The following is an 18,839-nucleotide window of genomic DNA, read 5'->3' as shown; positions in this document are numbered from 1 at the left end:
TCTTCCAGGTCTTCTAAACAGCCTGCCACATGTTTCAGCCCTAACCATACACTCTGTAATAAGTTATTGACTGATTGCTTTTCATAGGTGGTGAAAATAAACTGTTATACCAAAATGTGAGGGTCTTTAATGAGTGCTCTTACAATGATTCATTAGAAAAAGAACATTTATTGGATTCACAGTGAAAAAACAGTACGCTTTAACCTATACTACATACAAAAATGCAAGTCTCCAACTGTTTTTGTTGTAAAAAAGATGCAGTAATATAATGGAGGTACTGATCATTGAAGTAGCATAAACGCTTAAGCCTCATTGAGGCAGTCTGCGATCTGGGAGAACCCTGCAGCGTTCAGAGCTGCGACCAAGCTCTCCACATTAGCTTGTGTTCCCTCTCTGTCTTGCCAGGCGACCAGCAGCAGTTTGGCCTGCATGTCAACATCTTCGCTATCGGTCTCGATCTCTCGCATTTCCGCCGCCTTCATCTCCAGATGAGACGCCAGAGTCTTCCACTGCGCGCCCAGCTTGGCTGCGATGTCATCCATCTGCTGGTTGGACACCATCTTGCTCTGAATGCTCGGACCTGGAACAAAAACACAATAGGGAGGATAAAAATAGACTGTTGATTGTAAATAGAGTGGAAATTAGCTTATAAAGAGGAGGTGATTTAATAACACACACAATAGGACCTCAATAATACAGAGGTCAAGCTAGGGATGGAGAAACAAGTAGATTAAAAGTCAAATAAATCTGAACCTTGTTTTAGAAACTGATATGAACAAACAATGTATGATGAAGGATGGGACCTTAAAGAAGACTCATCACGCTGAATAGTTTTCCAACTCACTGTCATTGCTGTCTTTGAGGAGGTTGTCTCCATTATCGTCGTCATCCTCCTCTCCTGTCTTGATCTCCTCAGAGGGAATATCTTTCTGCAGGCATCAAATAAACAAACAGCAATCAACCTTTGTGGACAGTTTTTGAGAGCAGCACAATGTCTTCTTTAAAGTTAAACTGAAGTCCTCACCGGCAGTTCTTTGGCCAGTTTGCTGACCATGCTGTCGAGGTAGTCTGCCAGGCTCTTGAACTTCTGGTTGGTTGGTTGAAAGAAGTGAGGACTTCTCCTGGACAGCAGCCTCAGAGCCCGCCAGCCGTAGTTTGGGTTTCTCACAACCCTGCAATTACAATAACAAGCAGAGGCGTCACACACACACACACACACACACACACACACACAGAGGAAAACTGGGAATGGAGCCAGTAATGCTCTTTTAAATAGTGGGGATCATTATCGTCTGATAAAACCCGTGAAACGTACTTATACTCGTCCTCCACCATGTTAGCAGGGTCGGCCTGTTCGATAGCCTCTGTAAAGAATTCGTCCAGCGATGGCATGAACTCCCTGAATGAAAGAAATCAGATTCAGAAACCCACGTATTTTCAATATCTACAGAAATTTGGAATGTAAATAAGAACATTAGTGTGGTTTTCTGAACCACTGACCTGCTGTCCGACTTGCAGGCCTCCATGTTGTCATGGTTCAGGTTCCACAGCCGAGTCAACTCATCACTGACAAACACAGAAGAGTGTGAGCTATGACACTATTATACTGTCCTGCTGTAAATTATAACAGTGTTTAAACCTGAGGCATAATATCAAAAAAACTCCACCCCTCCTGGATTAGATCACGTACTTTCCCATGAATATTTTGGAGTCCGGGCCTTTTCCGAGGAAGTCTTCGGGGGCTTGTCTTTTCCTCGTGGGTCTTTTGGGTTTGTCATCGACTGTCCTGTTAAAGAGAAAAACACGTGGAACCAACTGTCATTATGCCAGGCTACATAACACAATATTCTGTTGTAATAATGGACTAATTATTACATTCCTCAGTCAAATAAAAATAAATACCGTTCTTTCACAAAGCTTGGGCAGCCCTCATTCTTCCAGCCGTTCCAGTTCTCTTCTGTGTTGAGGATATGCTGTCAGGGAGAACATTTTTACTGTCAATTACTGAATCCTAACGACACACTTGACAGCATGTGTACAACTCAGACTTATTTAATGTGTAATCATAGTTTTCCAAAAGCGAGGCTTACCTGAACCATGGCAGCGAACTTGTTTCCATCCGGAGGGATCTCTTTCAACAGCTGCAAGAGAACAGCCACAGATCACTATAGGGTGACTTTTCTCTGGACGCCAAAAAACTACATGTAGCCCTCCCAACCACTTAGCTCAGGACAGGTTAAGTAAACCAGGACAGTACTACGAGCATGGGAGGAGCTGTGGTGGGATCTACTATAAGCTCTCCTATCTAGGTTTTCTCACTTTGGTCACTAAAAGCCCTCAGGTAGCACGGCGATAGACCGTAGCTATACTGCGAAATAATAAAGCTCCCATACAACTCCAAATATCAGCTCTAGAGCCCCCACTCTGATTACCATCAGAGAAATATTCCATTAACAGAAATACCCAAACTGTACCTGAAATGATTGTCAATCTGTATACACTTTACTTTAATAACATGTCAACTTAATAACAACAACACTTATTCAACGACTCGGTTCAAAACAAAAGAAATAAAAGTACCCGGGATTTTAGTCAGTGTCGTGTGTAACGTAACTACTTTTTTCGGGTAAAAAGTAGTGTTACCAGGGACAGCCGGGACCGTGACACTGCCTCCTCAGTACTCAGCTGCGCGCTTGCGCATTAGTCACGACTCGCGCGTGCGTGCTCCACATTGTACCGTACGTGACAGAGGCTGGCCGCTGGTGTGGTGGCAAGACTTAAGAGCAACAATGGCAAGCGATAAGCAACCAACGACGCTAACATTTGAGGGATGACAATATTCCCACTACTTCAAACTTGTTGAAACTAAGGGGAAACATGTCAGTGTAAGGTGTACACTGTGCCCTGGCCAGAAACTTTTGTCCACTGCCGTTAACTCAACTGCTAACCTCACCAAGCATTTGAAAGGAAAACATGCTAGCATGAAGCTTGTAGCTCAACACCCCCGGGGAAATGATGCTATGTCGGGTGCGGGTCTAAGCCCAAATAAGCAGCTAAAACTTCAGTTTCTCCAGGTATCTAAACAAGAGTTGGACAAACTTGTAGCTTCGTACATTGTGGAAGAAATGTTGCCCATCAATACTGTCGAATCGCCCACTTTCAGAAATATACTTAGCAAGATACCGATAACAGGAGACCGGCGCCCATGGTCAGATCGTAGAACTTTCACTGGCTATCTGGATGAATGTTACCTAAAAATGGAGAGTGAATTAAAGAAAACTTTCGAGAGTTTTCCATATGTGTCAACCACTGCGGATATATGGAAAAGTCATAACAGAAGCTTTTGGGGAATCACTGGATCAATTCATGCAACTTAAAACGTGAGAAAGCTGCCATCGCACGCAAAAGACTAAATGGCAGGCATACATTTGATGTTATAGGTTTCGAAATGGAACAGATTCACTCAGCGTTTAGCCTTTCACATAGGATCACCACCACCGTTACAGACAACGGGTCTAATTTTGTGAAAGCTTTTAAGATGTTTGCACCATTGACTGTAAAAATAAGTTTGCACCCACTGAGCCTAACGACGAGGAGGCTGAAGAGCGAGATATAGTTTTCACAGATATGGAAGAGTTGCTTGGGACCACAGAAAGACAGTTCTCTCTATGACCCCGCATTTCAGGTGTGCTTCGCATACTCAATTTGATCTCGTGCAATGACATTGACAAATGGCTGTCCTCCAATCTGTGTACAGGAGTGCAACGGCGAAATGCGCTGCTCTTTGGATATAGGCAAGTGGCCTCTGAGATTGTCGATGAAATCTGTGGGAAAAAAATGATAGTGCCTACATCAACAAGGTTGAACTCCTTCCACGATGCCATGTCCCGTATCAGTGACAACCCGGCCCAAGATCTGAATACGCTTTGTGCTAGACTGGATCATCAGAGCCCCATCAGAGCCCCGACAGAGCGCGAACATCTATTCCTAAAGGAATACTGCAGTGTTGTTTTGAAACCTCTGACAGTAGCACTGGATATATTGCAAGGGGAAGATAACTGCTACTATGGTGTTCTTCTACCAACCCTGGAGACCCTGATGTCCAGGACGCTGGCACTCCAAAATGGACTGTCGAGGATGACAGCAACCCTACCGGGTGTAATTGTACAGGAAAGCCAATTCTGGAATAGCCTATCTGTTAGTAGCCTAGGCATATACATAGACATCGTGTGTCTGAAAACTAGGCTATATCATTTCATCCTAGGCTATCAACACGCGATTCGCACCGGTGTTGGAGAGCAGGGAAGCTTTATTTTATTTTTTATGGATAGGGGGAGCGGAGTGGAGAGAAGCGGCGCGTGCGCTGCTCATTGCGGAGTGTCGCACTCTACCCCATGATCAAGAGCCAGTTGAGAATAAAAAAAGAGAAGTTGCCGTACACAGCAGCGTCAATGAGGATGACTTTTTTTATTTTGATGAGGAGGAGGAAGACGCAACGTCCTTTAGCGCAGACTCGGGAGGTACTTGAGTACATGAGATCAGGCTCAGAGTTAGAAGTCCTCAACCATTTCCCCCGAGGGAAAGCTGTGTTCATGAAATACAACACTGCCACACCATCCAGTGCACCGGTGGAAAGGCTGTTCAGCCTGGGAGGTATTGTGCTTACCCCGAGAAGAAACAGACACTCAGATAAACGTTTTGAAAGACTGCTCCTTATGAGGTATAATCACACATTTTGCGCTGATGTGGAATAGGTTGCCTGCCTACCATGCTATAGCTCAAGCCTGCCTGTGCCTAGTATCCTCTTTTCTATCTGACAAACTGTGAAGGGCCAGCATATTCAGTGAACATAACCATTTAATTCTGAGGCCAGTCCTGCTTTAATCATGTTCCTAAAATTTGCACTAGTGTAGTGAATGTAATATACAGAATTCACCTCCTTCTTAAGTGTGGTTCTACACACTGTTGTTTCATGCCTGTAAGTATGACCGTTGGTTTATGCTTGAAAGTACAACTGTAAAAAGGGATCGTGGTCCCTTTAATTAATCTGTGTTTATGATGACGTGGAGCCCCATGCTTGTTGGTTTACAGGACAGCGCCATCTTGTTTTGTTAACTTTGAGTGTGTGATTAAACGAGACACGCATTCGTGTACTGAACTGTAATGAACGTCTCCTGCGTTTCAATACGATCTCCACACTAGCTTGTTTGCACCAATTTTAGGGGTGTGCTGTCTGATATTGTAGTTTAGTGGTGGTGTTTAAGCCTACAACCCAATGTGTACTTGTAAAGTACTCTGTGGCATTTTTTATAATAAAGAGCACAAAGGAAATATCTGTGATGTCCTCCATAGTAGAACTTCCACAAGCCTACACAATTAGGAACAGCGATGGGGTTCCGCCGAGTCGAGCACCATAAAAGTAACGAGTAACGTAAAAAGTTACTTTCCATAGCGGGTAACTAAGTAAAGTAACGGATTACTTTTTTAAGAAGTAACGAGCAAACAATACTTTCCCGCGGTAGTCCTCCTGTTGGCCCGATGTCCTTCTTCTGTCAACCGGCAGCAGGCAGGCACACGAGTCTCTTAAGATGTCGTCTAAACTGTTCAACCCGGGCTCCGACAACGCAGCTAAACACGAGGCTTAGCCGTTGCTACAGTTAGCCTACAGTCTCGCAGTTTTGCAGTCTTGTGAATTTGTCACCAAGTGGGTTCCACGCTCTTCCCCCAGGCACTCGAACACACAACAGTACTTCTAGCTTATTTTTAACATTAGTAACCCCAAATAAATAAAATCTCAAACCCGGTAGGTTAGATCACTGAACTCTTATTTGTTCGCTATACAACTGACACCTCTTCCAACCAATACAAATGTGAAGTTCAAGGACTTCTAAAACATAGGAAATATGACAACTTTACGAATAACTGAGGGAACAAAATGATAGTGCCTACATCAACAAGGTTGAACTCCTTCCACGATGCCATGTCCCGTATCAGTGACAACCCGGCCCAAGATCTGAATACGCTTTGTGCTAGACTGGACCATCAGAGCCCCATCAGAGCCCCGACAGAGCGCGAACATCTATTCCTAAAGGAATACTGCAGTGTTGTTTTGAAACCTCTGACAGTAGCACTGGATATATTGCAAGGGGAAGATAACTGCTACTATGGTGTTCTTCTACCAACCCTGGAGACCCTGATGTCCAGGACGCTGGCACTCCAAAATGGACTGTCGAGGATGACAGCAACCCTACCGGGTGTAATTGTACAGGAAAGCCAATTCTGGAATAGCCTATCTGTTAGTAGCCTAGGCATATACATAGACATCGTGTGTCTGAAAACTAGGCTATATCATTTCATCCTAGGCTATCAACACGCGATTCGCACCGGTGTTGGAGAGCAGGGAAGCTTTATTGGCTGTCTTCAAGTTCGATGGATAGGGGGAGCGGAGTGGAGAGAAGCGGCGCGTGCGCTGCTCATTGCGGAGTGTCGCACTCTACCCCATGATCAAGAGCCAGTTGAGAATAAAAAAAAGAAGTTGCCGTACACAGCAGCGTCAATGAGGATGACTTTTTTTATTTTGATGAGGAGGAGGGAGACGCAACGTCCTTTAGCGCAGATTCAGGAGGTACATGAGTACATGAGATCAGGCTCAGAGTTAGAAGTCCTCAACCATTTCCCCCGAGGGAAAGCTGTGTTCATGAAATACAACACTGCCACACCATCCAGTGCACCGGTGGAAAGGCTGTTCAGCCTGGGAGGTATTGTGCTTACCCCGAGAAGAAACAGACACTCAGATAAACGTTTTGAAAGACTGCTCCTTATGAGGTATAATCACACATTTTGCACTGATGTGGAATAGGTTGCCTGCCTACCATGCTATAGCTCAAGCCTGCCTGTGCCTAGTATCCTCTTTTCTATCTGACAAACTGTGAAGGGCCAGCATATTCAGTGAACATAACCATTTAATTCTGAGGCCAGTCCTGCTTTAATCATGTTCCTAAAATTTGCACTAGTGTAGTGAATGTAATATACAGAATTCACCTCCTTCTTAAGTGTGGTTCTACACACTGTTGTTTCATGCCTGTAAGTATGACCGTTGGTTTATGCTTGAAAGTACAACTGTAAAAAGGGATCGTGGTCCCTTTAATTAATCTGTGTTTATGATGACGTGGAGCCCCATGCTTGTTGGTTTACAGGACAGCGCCATCTTGTTTTGTTAACTTTGAGTGTGTGATTAAACGAGAAACGCATTCGTGTGCTGAACTGTAATGAACGTCTCCTGCGTTTCAATACGATCTCCACACTAGCTTGTTTGCACCAATTTTAGGGGTGTGCTGTCTGATATTGTAGTTTAGTGGTGGTGTTTAAGCCTACAACCCAATGTGTACTTGTAAAGTACTCTGTGGCATTTTTTATAATAAAGAGCACAAAAGAAATATCTGTGATGTCCTCCATAGTAGAACTTCCACAAGCCTACACAATTAGGAACAGCGATGGGGTTCCGCCGAGTCGAGCACCATAAAAGTAACGAGTAACGTAAAAAGTTACTTTCCATAGCGGGTAACTAAGTAAAGTAACGGATTACTTTTTTAAGAAGTAACGAGCAAACAATACTTTCCCGCGGTAGTCCTCCTGTTGGCCCGATGTCCTTCTTCTGTCAACCGGCAGCAGGCAGGCACACGAGTCTCTTAAGATGTCGTCTAAACTGTTCAACCCGGGCTCCGACAACGCAGCTAAACACGAGGCTTAGCCGTTGCTACAGTTAGCCTACAGTCTCGCAGTTTTGCAGTCTTGTGAATTTGTCACCAAGTGGGTTCCACGCTCTTCCCCCAGGCACTCGAACACACAACAGTACTTCTAGCTTATTTTTAACATTAGTAACCCCAAGTAAATAAAATCTCAAACCCGGTAGGTTAGATCACTGAACTCTTATTTGTTCGCTATACAACTGACACCTCTTCCAACCAATACAAATGTGAAGTTCAAGGACTTCTAAAACATAGGAAATATGACAACTTTACGAATAACTGAGGGAAAAAAATGATAGTGCCTACATCAACAAGGTTGAACTCCTTCCACGATGCCATGTCCCGTATCAGTGACAACCCGGCCCAAGATCTGAATACGCTTTGTGCTAGACTGGACCATCAGAGCCCCATCAGAGCCCCGACAGAGCGCGAACATCTATTCCTAAAGGAATACTGCAGTGTTGTTTTGAAACCTCTGACAGTAGCACTGGATATATTGCAAGGGGAAGATAACTGCTACTATGGTGTTCTTCTACCAACCCTGGAGACCCTGATGTCCAGGACGCTGGCACTCCAAAATGGACTGTCGAGGATGACAGCAACCCTACCGGGTGTAATTGTACAGGAAAGCCAATTCTGGAATAGCCTATCTGTTAGTAGCCTAGGCATATACATAGACATCGTGTGTCTGAAAACTAGGCTATATCATTTCATCCTAGGCTATCAACACGCGATTCGCACCGGTGTTGGAGAGCAGGGAAGCTTTATTGGCTGTCTTGAAGTTCGATGGATAGGGGGAGCGGAGTGGAGAGAAGCGGCGCGTGCGCTGCTCATTGCGGAGTGTCGCACTCTACCCCATGATCAAGAGCCAGTTGAGAATAAAAAAAGAGAAGTTGCCGTACACAGCAGCGTCAATGAGGATGACTTTTTTTATTTTGATGAGGAGGAGGAAGACGCAACGTCCTTTAGCGCAGACTCAGGAGGTACTTGAGTACATGAGATCAGGCTCAGAGTTAGAAGTCCTCAACCATTTCCCCCGAGGGAAAGCTGTGTTCATGAAATACAACACTGCCACACCATCCAGTGCACCGGTGGAAAGGCTGTTCAGCCTGGGAGGTATTGTGCTTACCCCGAGAAGAAACAGACACTCAGATAAACGTTTTGAAAGACTGCTCCTTATGAGGTATAATCACGCATTTTGCGCTAATGTGGAATAGGTTGCCTGCCTACCATGCTATAGCTCAAGCCTGCCTGTGCCTAGTATCCTCTTTTCTATCTGACAAACTGTGAAGGGCCAGCATATTCAGTGAACATAACCATTTAATTCTGAGGCCAGTCCTGCTTTAATCATGTTCCTAAAATTTGCACTAGTGTAGTGAATGTAATATACAGAATTCACCTCCTTCTTAAGTGTGGTTCTACACACTGTTGTTTCATGCCTGTAAGTATGACCGTTGGTTTATGCTTGAAAGTACAACTGTAAAAAGAGATCGTGGTCCCTTTAATTAATCTGTGTTTATGATGACGTGGAGCCCCATGCTTGTTGGTTTACAGGACAGCGCCATCTTGTTTTGTTAACTTTGAGTGTGTGATTAAACGAGACACGCATTCGTGTGCTGAACTGTAATGAACGTCTCCTGCGTTTCAATACGATCTCCACACTAGCTTGTTTGCACCAATTTTAGGGGTGTGCTGTCTGATATTGTAGTTTAGTGGTGGTGTTTAAGCCTACAACCCAATGTGTACTTGTAAAGTACTCTGTGGCATTTTTTATAATAAAGAGCACAAAAGAAATATCTGTGATGTCCTCCATAGTAGAACTTCCACAAGCCTACACAATTAGGAACAGCGATGGGGTTCCGCCGAGTCGAGCACCATAAAAGTAACGAGTAACGTAAAAAGTTACTTTCCATAGCGGGTAACTAAGTAAAGTAACTGATTACTTTTTTAAGAAGTAACGAGCAAACAATACTTTCCCGCGGTAGTCCTCCTGTTGGCCCGATGTCCTTCTTCTGTCAACCGGCAGCAGGCAGGCACACGAGTCTCTTAAGATGTCGTCTAAACTGTTCAACCCGGGCTCCGACAACGCAGCTAAACACGAGGCTTAGCCGTTGCTACAGTTAGCATACAGTCTCGCAGTTTAGCAGTCTTGTGAATTTGTCACGCTCTTCCGCCAGGCACTCGAACACACAACAGTACTTCTAGCTTATTTTTAACATTAGTAACCCCAAATAAATAAAATCTCAAACCCGGTAGGTTAGATCACTGAACTCTTATTTGTTCGCTAAACAACTGACACCTCTTCCAACCAATACAAATGTGAAGTTCAAGGACTTCTAAAACATAGGAAATATGACAACTTTACGAATAACTGACACTGAATTCACCCTTCTTGTAACTTAGTAGCAGGGTGCGATTTGACAAAAAAACAGAGGGGGGGATGTTTTTTATTTTTTATTCATAGACAAGAACATTGGACTTTTAACTTGCATAGGGAGAGAAAAACGCAAAAGGTAGGCTATATATATACACCTGTTCACTAAATAATTCACTAAAATAGCAAAACGTGCTGTCAACAATTCAGGGACAGGTCTGGAAAACTAGACTAGGTAAACAGTCGGCTCTGGTGACGAATTTGTGGTGGCTTTTTCGGTTTTCCTGTCGGGGCATTGTCTGCAGCATTTCGGCCCTCTTTTATCCACAATTCTGCAAATGTGTGCGCAGGAAAGGATGCCACCTCTGGACCATTGACACCAATGAACAGTAGGCCATTCAAAGTGGAGACGTGCATTCTGTTTCGTTCTTCCGTGAGGATGTGGTTCATCGCACAAAAGCCACGCTCGCACTCAGCCGTTGACACAGGGAGCGTGGAGACAGCGATGAGCACTTTTTTCAAAGTCTCCCCAGTGACACCATTGCATTTCAGTTCATGAAATTCTTTGAGGAGTGTGGGCATATTTGTGTCTGCTATAGCAAGGCTTTTATGAATGGTCAGAAGTTTGTCATCCCCATAAAGCAACCGTTCATCTTCATCGGAGGGCCAATTTGAGGGGTTCAGCGCAGCCGCCGCAGAAAAAATGCCGTTGTCATCGAGCCTGCTCTGGATGTTATCGGCCAAGGAGATGAAAAAACGCTCACGAAAGGTCTCTGCCTTCCGCTGTTCTCCGTCACTCGGCTGAGACACATTAACCCCCTTAAATGTTTGCTTACTGCCCAATTCCTCCTTCAGACATCGTATGTTCACTCCATCGGCATTCCTCATAGCCCTCAGTGTCCGCACGGCAACGCCCACCTCAGCAGTAGCGGTGATTGCTGTGGCATCTCGTCTCTGAAGAAAGAGGGACAGGGCCTGCATCGTTTCGAGCGCGTCTTTTACGAATGCCATCTCCACCACGAAAAGCCACTGAGTCATCTTAGCATGCATGCCCTTACATTTGGCCCTGTCTTTGGTTGATCGTGATGTGTCTTCGGCCAGTGACGCGAAGAGTTTGACCAGGGCTGGATAGCTTTGCCAAAGAGCCGTCACAGATGTCCAAGACGAGGATAGCCAGCGCACGTCAAACACCCTTCCTATCCTGCGAGCTTGCATCTCCAAATTGGAAGCGACAAGCTCTAGCTCTCGCATGTTCTTTGGACTATGAGAGAAGAAGGCGTACAGGGAGTCAGTGAACATCTGGAAATGACTTGCATCTGTAATTTGTTTGATAGTGTCATGGACGGCAAGTTCTAGTTTGTGATTCATGCAGTGAATGACAATCAGGTTGGGGTTAATCTCCTCACGTAGGAGTGTGGCGACCCCCTTGTATCGGCCCAACATAGCGGCGGCCCCATCCGTCGCGAACCCAATTAGTCGGGAGCGCAACATGTCTTTTGAGATACCCTGCTTCTCAAGGCACTGAAGCACAGTGTCACGGATCGCCGATCCAGTGCACGACTGCAACTCAGCAAGTTGGAAGAAGAAATTGCAACACTCCCCTTCAAATGGAATTCTAATGTAAATGATCAGACATGTTTTATTTGAAACTGTTGTGCTCTCATCAATGAGAATGCTGAACTTGTCGGGTGAGCTTTTAAGGAAGTCCACCAGACGCACTGTCATTTTCTCTGCAATAAACATCAGCATATTCCGACATGCCTTGTCAGAATGCAGCATGTTACCGAGGTTAACATCGTTGAGTTGTTGCAGTTCAACCAGGTGAGGCTGCATTTTGAATGACAGGTCAGTGTAGCAGATCATGTAAGCTGTGCGAATGCAGTACTCTGTGGTTTTTAAACTATGCTCATGATGCTTTCGCCACAGAGCTGCACTGTTCTCATTTGCCTTTTCAATTGCGGCGTCTTGTCTTTTTTGTACAATTTCAATACATTTGATATGGCTTTGACATTTTCCGTGCTTGCTGATTTTGTCATTTAATTTTTTTGCCGTTTTGGCTTTTATGCCTTTAATGAAGGTAGAGTCTATATGAAGCCTTTCCTGTGTGTGTGGGCCTAAATCCCTGACGTCGGAACAAGCTTGGCACTTGACTGACCCGTCTGTGCTGACAGCTAGCCACTCACGACCCTCTCTCCATGTAGCAAAGCGCCCCGGCTCAATGCACCCTCCTACCACATGCGTTTCAGAGTCGCTAGCAACATCGGCGTTTCTTTCATCAAGTGGCTGGGAATCGTCCTGCAGGCCTACACGAACGCCAACCTCCAGCGAATTTCTTGCGCTATCACTCTCAGGTGTTAATTTCGTTGTTTTATTATTTGGTCCCGTAAAGTAGGACGATATGCTGCTCTGAACGCGTTTCATGTTTGCATCAGCGCTGTTTTTCCTGCAAAGTTCCCGCACTAAAATGTTACAATGTTTTTGTTTTCGATGACGTTCCGAAATATGCGCAGTCTGCCAGAAGGCTGCTGAATAGCCTACTCTGACACTGAAGATCGTTAGATTTCAAGAGTTTAAGTAGTCTAGCAGTTAAGTTGCATTCATCGCTATCAAGGGGGGGAAATCCTTGTCCCCACCGGAGATAAAAATAATTTAGCAGAGGTAGGGATAGGAAAACCAGAGGGGGGGAAATCCTCACCATCCCCCCCTACAAATCGCACCCTGCTTAGTAGTGACAAAACAAAACGACATGTCAATACATATATATGTATAACCCTTTTCATTTCTTTATAAATGAAAATGTAAACAGAAATTAGTAAGGCACTACATACAAATCAAAACTGTCTAAATGGCAGATATCTCAGAAGCTTATTAAGTGGAAACATAGATATCGCTGGATAGAATAATGTTTGTCAGCTAGATTTAGGACTGACCTGATAAACCAGTTTACTCGTCTCCTCAATCCACACGCTCTGGTCATCATGCAGAACACAGCTGGAGCTGAATAACACAAAGAAACAACACAATATGAAACCCTATGAAGATTTTTGTTCGGTTAACTTAAGGTCAGAGCAGAGACTTGCTTTACCTTTTGAACTTGACCTGACCCTTCAGGTACTGGAAGAGGATGAGGTACTGCAGGAGGATATGCCGCCTGAAGTTACTGTCGCTGAGCTGCAAGTCCATCAGCTGGAGAGGAAGAGCGAAAACAAGTGAGGTTAGGTCCAACACTGAGTGCATTACCACAAATGAGCATATTCAATACAAAGGCAACCAGTAAAAAATAACATTTCCTCGTTTAACATGGTATGGAAACACTGTGAAGTCACCTTCCTAAATAAGCAAAGTATTAACAATATAGAAAAAATTAAGAGTACTGTGTGAGCCCGTTGTTTACGAAGTGGGACCTGTTAGAGCAGGGGTGTCCAAAGTTTTTCCACCGAGGGCCACACATAAAAAAAACATACAAAGTGCTGGGCCACTCAGTAGAGGTGAGGGGTATTGTTCGTAAGTTAATTGATAAGTAATCAAAATCAATCAAATGCAGGTATCAGAAATCAAAGGTTTACATAGGGTTTCATTGATTTTGTGACAAGTGTTGGCAGCTCATTCCTTAAAACACAAGCCTCAGATTGAAGGGGAAATATGAAAGGTACATTTCACATGTGTTTTACAAATAAGTTATTGGGCTTTTTTTAATCAACCAAGATTTGTTAGAAAAACGTTTTCAAATTTAATTGACTGATTTTATTTGAAAAGTTGGCTTATTGGCTTATAATTCATCACTTATTACTCATGAATACTACTGTGTAATATATGTTTAAATATGTATTTAATAAGTACAATATAAGGAAAGCACAAGTTTCATGTGTGGGCCATATTCCATTATACTTTTTAAATTAGCTGAGGGCCGATTCAAAATGGACAATGGGCCGCATTTGGCGCCCGGGCCGTAGTTTGGACACCCCTGTGTTAGAGCCAGTATTTAGGTTTTATTAAAAAAAAGCCACCTAATTGTTACGTCTGTAGTCAACACCGCATAAAAGAACTACAATTCCCACGGCGCCGTTCGCTTAAGTTCATGAAGGTTATACAAGCCTGTGCTTTAAAGTGAGTAAAACAGATATAAAGGAAGGAAAACGTGTTAGAAATGCCTGTTTAGGCATCTAAGTGGCTTGATGGAAAACAAGGATAGGAAGCCACGACATTGTTAAAACGATCAGAGTATTGATGATTTGGAGAATGTGAAGAAGATGGTGAAAGTCTGAATCTGCAATCCCAGGTTGTGATTGCATCATCCTCTTGACAGCGTAATCCCCTGTGAAGAACGGATCATAGTTCACTGGAACATAAAGTCTGTAGTAGCGTAATGGAAATTGGAAGAGAATTCCCTGCTGTGAATCTGTTAAAATAAACTTTATGTCCAGTGTTCACTGCCTTTAGGAAGTACAGTCTGAGAAAGGCCTCACTTTGGGATACCTTGCAGATAGGTTTGGATGAACCTGAGCATGGTACAGGGATCATAACACAATTACTTCGGGGCCTAAAAGGTTTTCCTCACCTTCTCATTGGTTAGAAACTTTGCAAAGTAGACGTCTTCTCCAGATGCCCTCAGCTCCTCCAGCTTTCTCTTAGAGGCCTGCATGTCATCCAATTTAAAGCTCTTGAACACTGCCAGCGTCTCTTCGGAGAACTGTGCAGGACAAAAAGCAATTTACATGGAAAGTGAGTCATCGCTTTTAAGCTTCTACTTTGGTGATTGGTAAAAACAGTGAGCGAGGGAGCAAAATGTTCTGTGCTTTTGTGGTAAATCGAATTACCTTAAGGAATGTCATCCAGGAGAATTTATCGTAACACTGCACAGGGTTTCTGAAGTAGTCCTGCAGGGTCCAGAACTTTCTGTACAAGTTGTAGTCAATAGGAATGGAGCTACAAATGAATAACAGGGTTAGGGTCACTTTCTCTTAACTTAAAAACCATATCATTTACATATATATATTTAGAAATGTTGCTGCGTATGTGTTAGCATTCTTCGCTTACCATGGAGCAGGAGCATCATCCTCTCCCATTTCTCCTTCTTCCACCTCCATGCCATCTTCCTTTTCTTCTGTGTGCTATGAACAAGGAACCACAAGATCAGTTTAACTACTTACAGATACAATTTAACATTCTATCAGGCTTTAACGCCTTACCTTCTGGCCCAGAGTGCTTTCTTGTTCATTTTTGTTGAACACTGTAATGTTTTCCAGATTAAACTGGCTCTGCAGATTGAGACCTGGGAGACACAAACAGCAGAACATTATACAATCTATTATAATTAACATCCATGAGTAGTAAAGCTGTTTTATTTATTTAAAGATAGCATACACAAAGGCTGTGTTTACCTGATTTTTCAGACAGAGGGAAGAGACGGGCCAGGAAAAGCTGGATTCGCCCACAGAACACAGTATTCTGGGATTTGGACAGCCGTCTTAAAAGATCTACAGAGATTGGGAGGTGTGTTATAGACAGCTATAACATTAAAACATCTTCAACAAGAACGAAAAAAACTATCCTTACCGTTACACATCCTCAACAAGTAGTTCTTCCCAGCAGTGTAAAAGGAGTTCTAGGATAAAAGAATATAGGCTTGTCATTAAATGATCTATGCTGAAGAAATGCTTCACTACGTTGAATGAGAGGCTGTAGCTTTTTACCGACTTCCAGGTGGAAACATTCTTCTCAACAAAAGAGAAGATTTTATCACATTGGTCAAGAGGGAGACAGTCCAGCACATCTCCCAGCAGAAGGAAAGGAGTTGTAGCAGAACAGATGCCTACACGAAGAGAGGGGGGAAGCAAGATCTTGATCAAACATCTTAAGCTTTGAGGGAAGTGACAAAGCTTGCTTCAGAAGACACTTTGGAACAGTTTGTGTGTAGTAAAAAAAAAACACTGTAGCAATATTAAGTCAAGAGTAAAATGGCAGAAGTACAATCCAAACATGCACAGCTATAAAACCGGAGCAGCAGGGCTAGGTAAGGGACATTCACACTGTGGTTTTGGACTTTAAAAAAGTTGACGTTTTTTCCATCTCTCTGTTGTTTTTGAAGGTACATAGTATTTGATGTCTGTTTGAAGGAAAGATGCTGAAAGTCTAGCCAAAACAGTCGGCATTACTTCTTTCTTATGTAACCCCATGCAGTGTTCCTTAATTCATACCTTCTGTAACTGCATCAATACTCAGGTAGATGAGAGACAGGTATTCATCACAGTTTGCCTTCTGCTTAACCTGAAGACAACAACAACAAGTCAGGCATATACACATCCTGGTTTATTGAGGTCTATTAAAACAAAATAGGGTCACATGATGACCTATTTTACTTACAATCTGATCACCAAGAACCCCCCTCAGCGCCTGGTCGAATGTGGTCTTCTTCTCTGCCTCACTATGAAACACAAGGAACATTTAACAGTTATATTAAAAGACGTTTCATTGATGTAGTCACAACATCCACAGAGGTTTAGAGATAAACGTGACTTACTTTCCAGGGAACTGGTTGAAAGCATTTATCAAAGGTTTGCTAGTTTTCCCATCTAGTGCATGTCTGGCAGACGCCTGTTGGTGAAGAGAACGTAGTGTGAAAACATGTATGTTAGATATCGTTTTGTTAGCTTAGCTTAGCATTTGCTATAAACTGTGAGAACATTAGTTAGCAAACAGAACAAGAAGTAACACGCCTGCTACGTAGTTATGGTGTAAATGACGGTATATGTCATAAAAGAAAAGTGTATTTATGAAAGAAACGTGATTCTTCTCACCGTAAATTTGTCTTTAGCGTCCACAAAATTAAATAAGGACGGCGACATCTTCACACCGTTGCAACCGGAAGTGCTGCTCAACATCCGGTAATCTCGGCGGTCTGAATTTTCTCTTTTTTTTGACAGAAATAAAAGTAAAATAGTATTGGAAGAGATTAAGTTTTCTCATTATCTGCTATGAGACATTAGAAATGTAATATAATCTCTGGTAAAATAATAATTGAAAAAACAACTAAAATCCCATAAAAAGCATGTCTTATTATGAACAAGTAAACTGAACTAGATTTTGTAATTTTAAATATTTTCTATTAAATATTTTCTATTAAATATTGTTTGTAACATTAAATACTGCTAATATTGAGTGGGAATACGCATTTTTGATCAAATTATAGCACACTTGAGAAAAAGACATGACAGGACCTGAGGGGTTAGGAAAGTCATAAAATAAAAATATATGATATAGAGGACTCATTAGTCTCTAATGTCTAACATTACAGTTTTTGTCCATTGCTAACACACTAAAATTACACATAAAGCATAATTATTTAAAGTGACACTCAAAGAGCAAAACCTCTGCTCAAGTCTCCAAAACACTAATCACATTCTCAGCTTTGCACTCAATTCTCAATTAATCTTGGCACTTTTTGCAAAACACTGCACAGAGTTTTCACAGAGACATAGAAATCTGTCAGATTCCCTTGTTTGCCATTTTAAAAACACTGCCATTAAAAATGCTACACAAATGAACCAGTTAACAAACACATGCGCCAAATGACCATAAACCGGGAACTGCTTCATTCTTGATACAATAATCAGGATGTAAGCACGAGAAAAAGACTACATGTAATAACTTTTTGTAAACAAGATTTTCAGAACAAAGGTATCTTTTGGCCAGATGGCCTTTATTGGAGATGTTAGAGTAAGAGGGGGTCATTGCCACAATTGACCAGTCGGCTCAGGATTCGAACCAGCCTACCGGGCAAAAGTTTTCTGATTTCAGGTCACCAGCTGTACCAGATGTAGGGACTTTAGATTGAGGTGAAAACTGTGTAGTTGGTTAGACAAAGATCTAGCTTCTTCCCTCCATGTCTGCAGGGAAGATGTTCCTGTTGATGATGAGGCCAGACCCAGCCAGGTGGTCAAATTCAGCCAAAATATTTCTATGTTTATGTTTTTAGCTTCTTTCCTCAAAGTTTTCTTTTCCATTTCTTTCTTTGATATTGAGCACATTTTTGTTCACATAACTGTAACTGTATGTGCTGTGCATGTATGTTGCGCTTATTAGTTGTGTAGAAAAATAAATAAGGTTTGTTTCATCAGAATATTTGTGTTTCTGCACATATTTCTTTGGTGCAGAATTCTCCCCATACAGAAAAAGGCCAAAAAGATGAGTGTGCTTTAGAGTGATCACATCCGTGTAGAGTTGGTTGGACACAGTGCATTGTGATGTGAATGTGTCATTTGGTAAGTGTTTATGTAGTTTTGGGTGCATCGCTTCATTTTGCAAGATATATGAGTTGTTTTGTACTTTGAGTGTGTGGTTTTGTGAATTGTGTTTAGTGTTTTGAGAAAATGAGCCCTTGCTTTGCAACTGAAAAAAAACTGTAATCATCATGCAGACCTTAATACATTTGAGACCAGAGGGTGTCAGTATTGCACACTATTTTTGTCCGTTATGTTAAAGCCTTCAGACATGGGCTGTGTGTGTGTGTGTGTGTGTGTGTGTGTGTGTGTGTGTGTGTGTGTGTGTGTGTGTGTGTGTGTGTGTGTGTGTGTGTGTGTGTGTGTGTGTGTGTGTGTGTGTTTGTGTGTGTGTACGCTTATTGACTATGGCAGGATAAATCAGAAATCCACCCTTTACCTGATGATCCCTGTAGAATTTTACATAACAAGGTGCATTTCTATTTAATGTTGCTCACT

At 42.8% G+C, this 18,839-nt stretch overlaps 1 protein-coding gene across 1 annotated transcript; it reads right to left on the bottom strand.

Moving 5' to 3' along the window:
• Positions 1-148: 148 nt before the first annotated feature.
• Positions 149-17,035, bottom strand: thoc1 (THO complex 1). The gene is made up of 21 exons (XM_063885987.1): positions 16,920-17,035; positions 16,643-16,716; positions 16,486-16,546; positions 16,320-16,389; positions 15,816-15,934; positions 15,679-15,727; positions 15,504-15,599; positions 15,312-15,394; positions 15,160-15,233; positions 14,940-15,048; positions 14,681-14,812; positions 13,208-13,308; positions 13,053-13,119; positions 2,091-2,141; positions 1,903-1,973; positions 1,691-1,786; positions 1,501-1,566; positions 1,316-1,399; positions 1,025-1,172; positions 845-929; positions 149-580 (listed from the first exon to the last, which is right to left on the bottom strand). The coding sequence occupies exons 1-21, from the start codon at positions 17,001-17,003 to the stop codon at positions 303-305; spliced, it is 1,998 nt and encodes a 665-aa protein (XP_063742057.1). The 5' UTR covers positions 17,004-17,035; the 3' UTR covers positions 149-302.
• Between the last annotated feature and the right edge of the window lie 1,804 nt (positions 17,036-18,839).

Source organism: Eleginops maclovinus, chromosome 6, assembly GCF_036324505.1.
Source record: "Eleginops maclovinus isolate JMC-PN-2008 ecotype Puerto Natales chromosome 6, JC_Emac_rtc_rv5, whole genome shotgun sequence".
NCBI classification, from domain to species: domain Eukaryota; kingdom Metazoa; phylum Chordata; class Actinopteri; order Perciformes; family Eleginopidae; genus Eleginops; species Eleginops maclovinus.
Note: the sequence above shows the minus strand (reverse complement) of the source record. Positions and strands in the feature narration are given on the sequence as shown.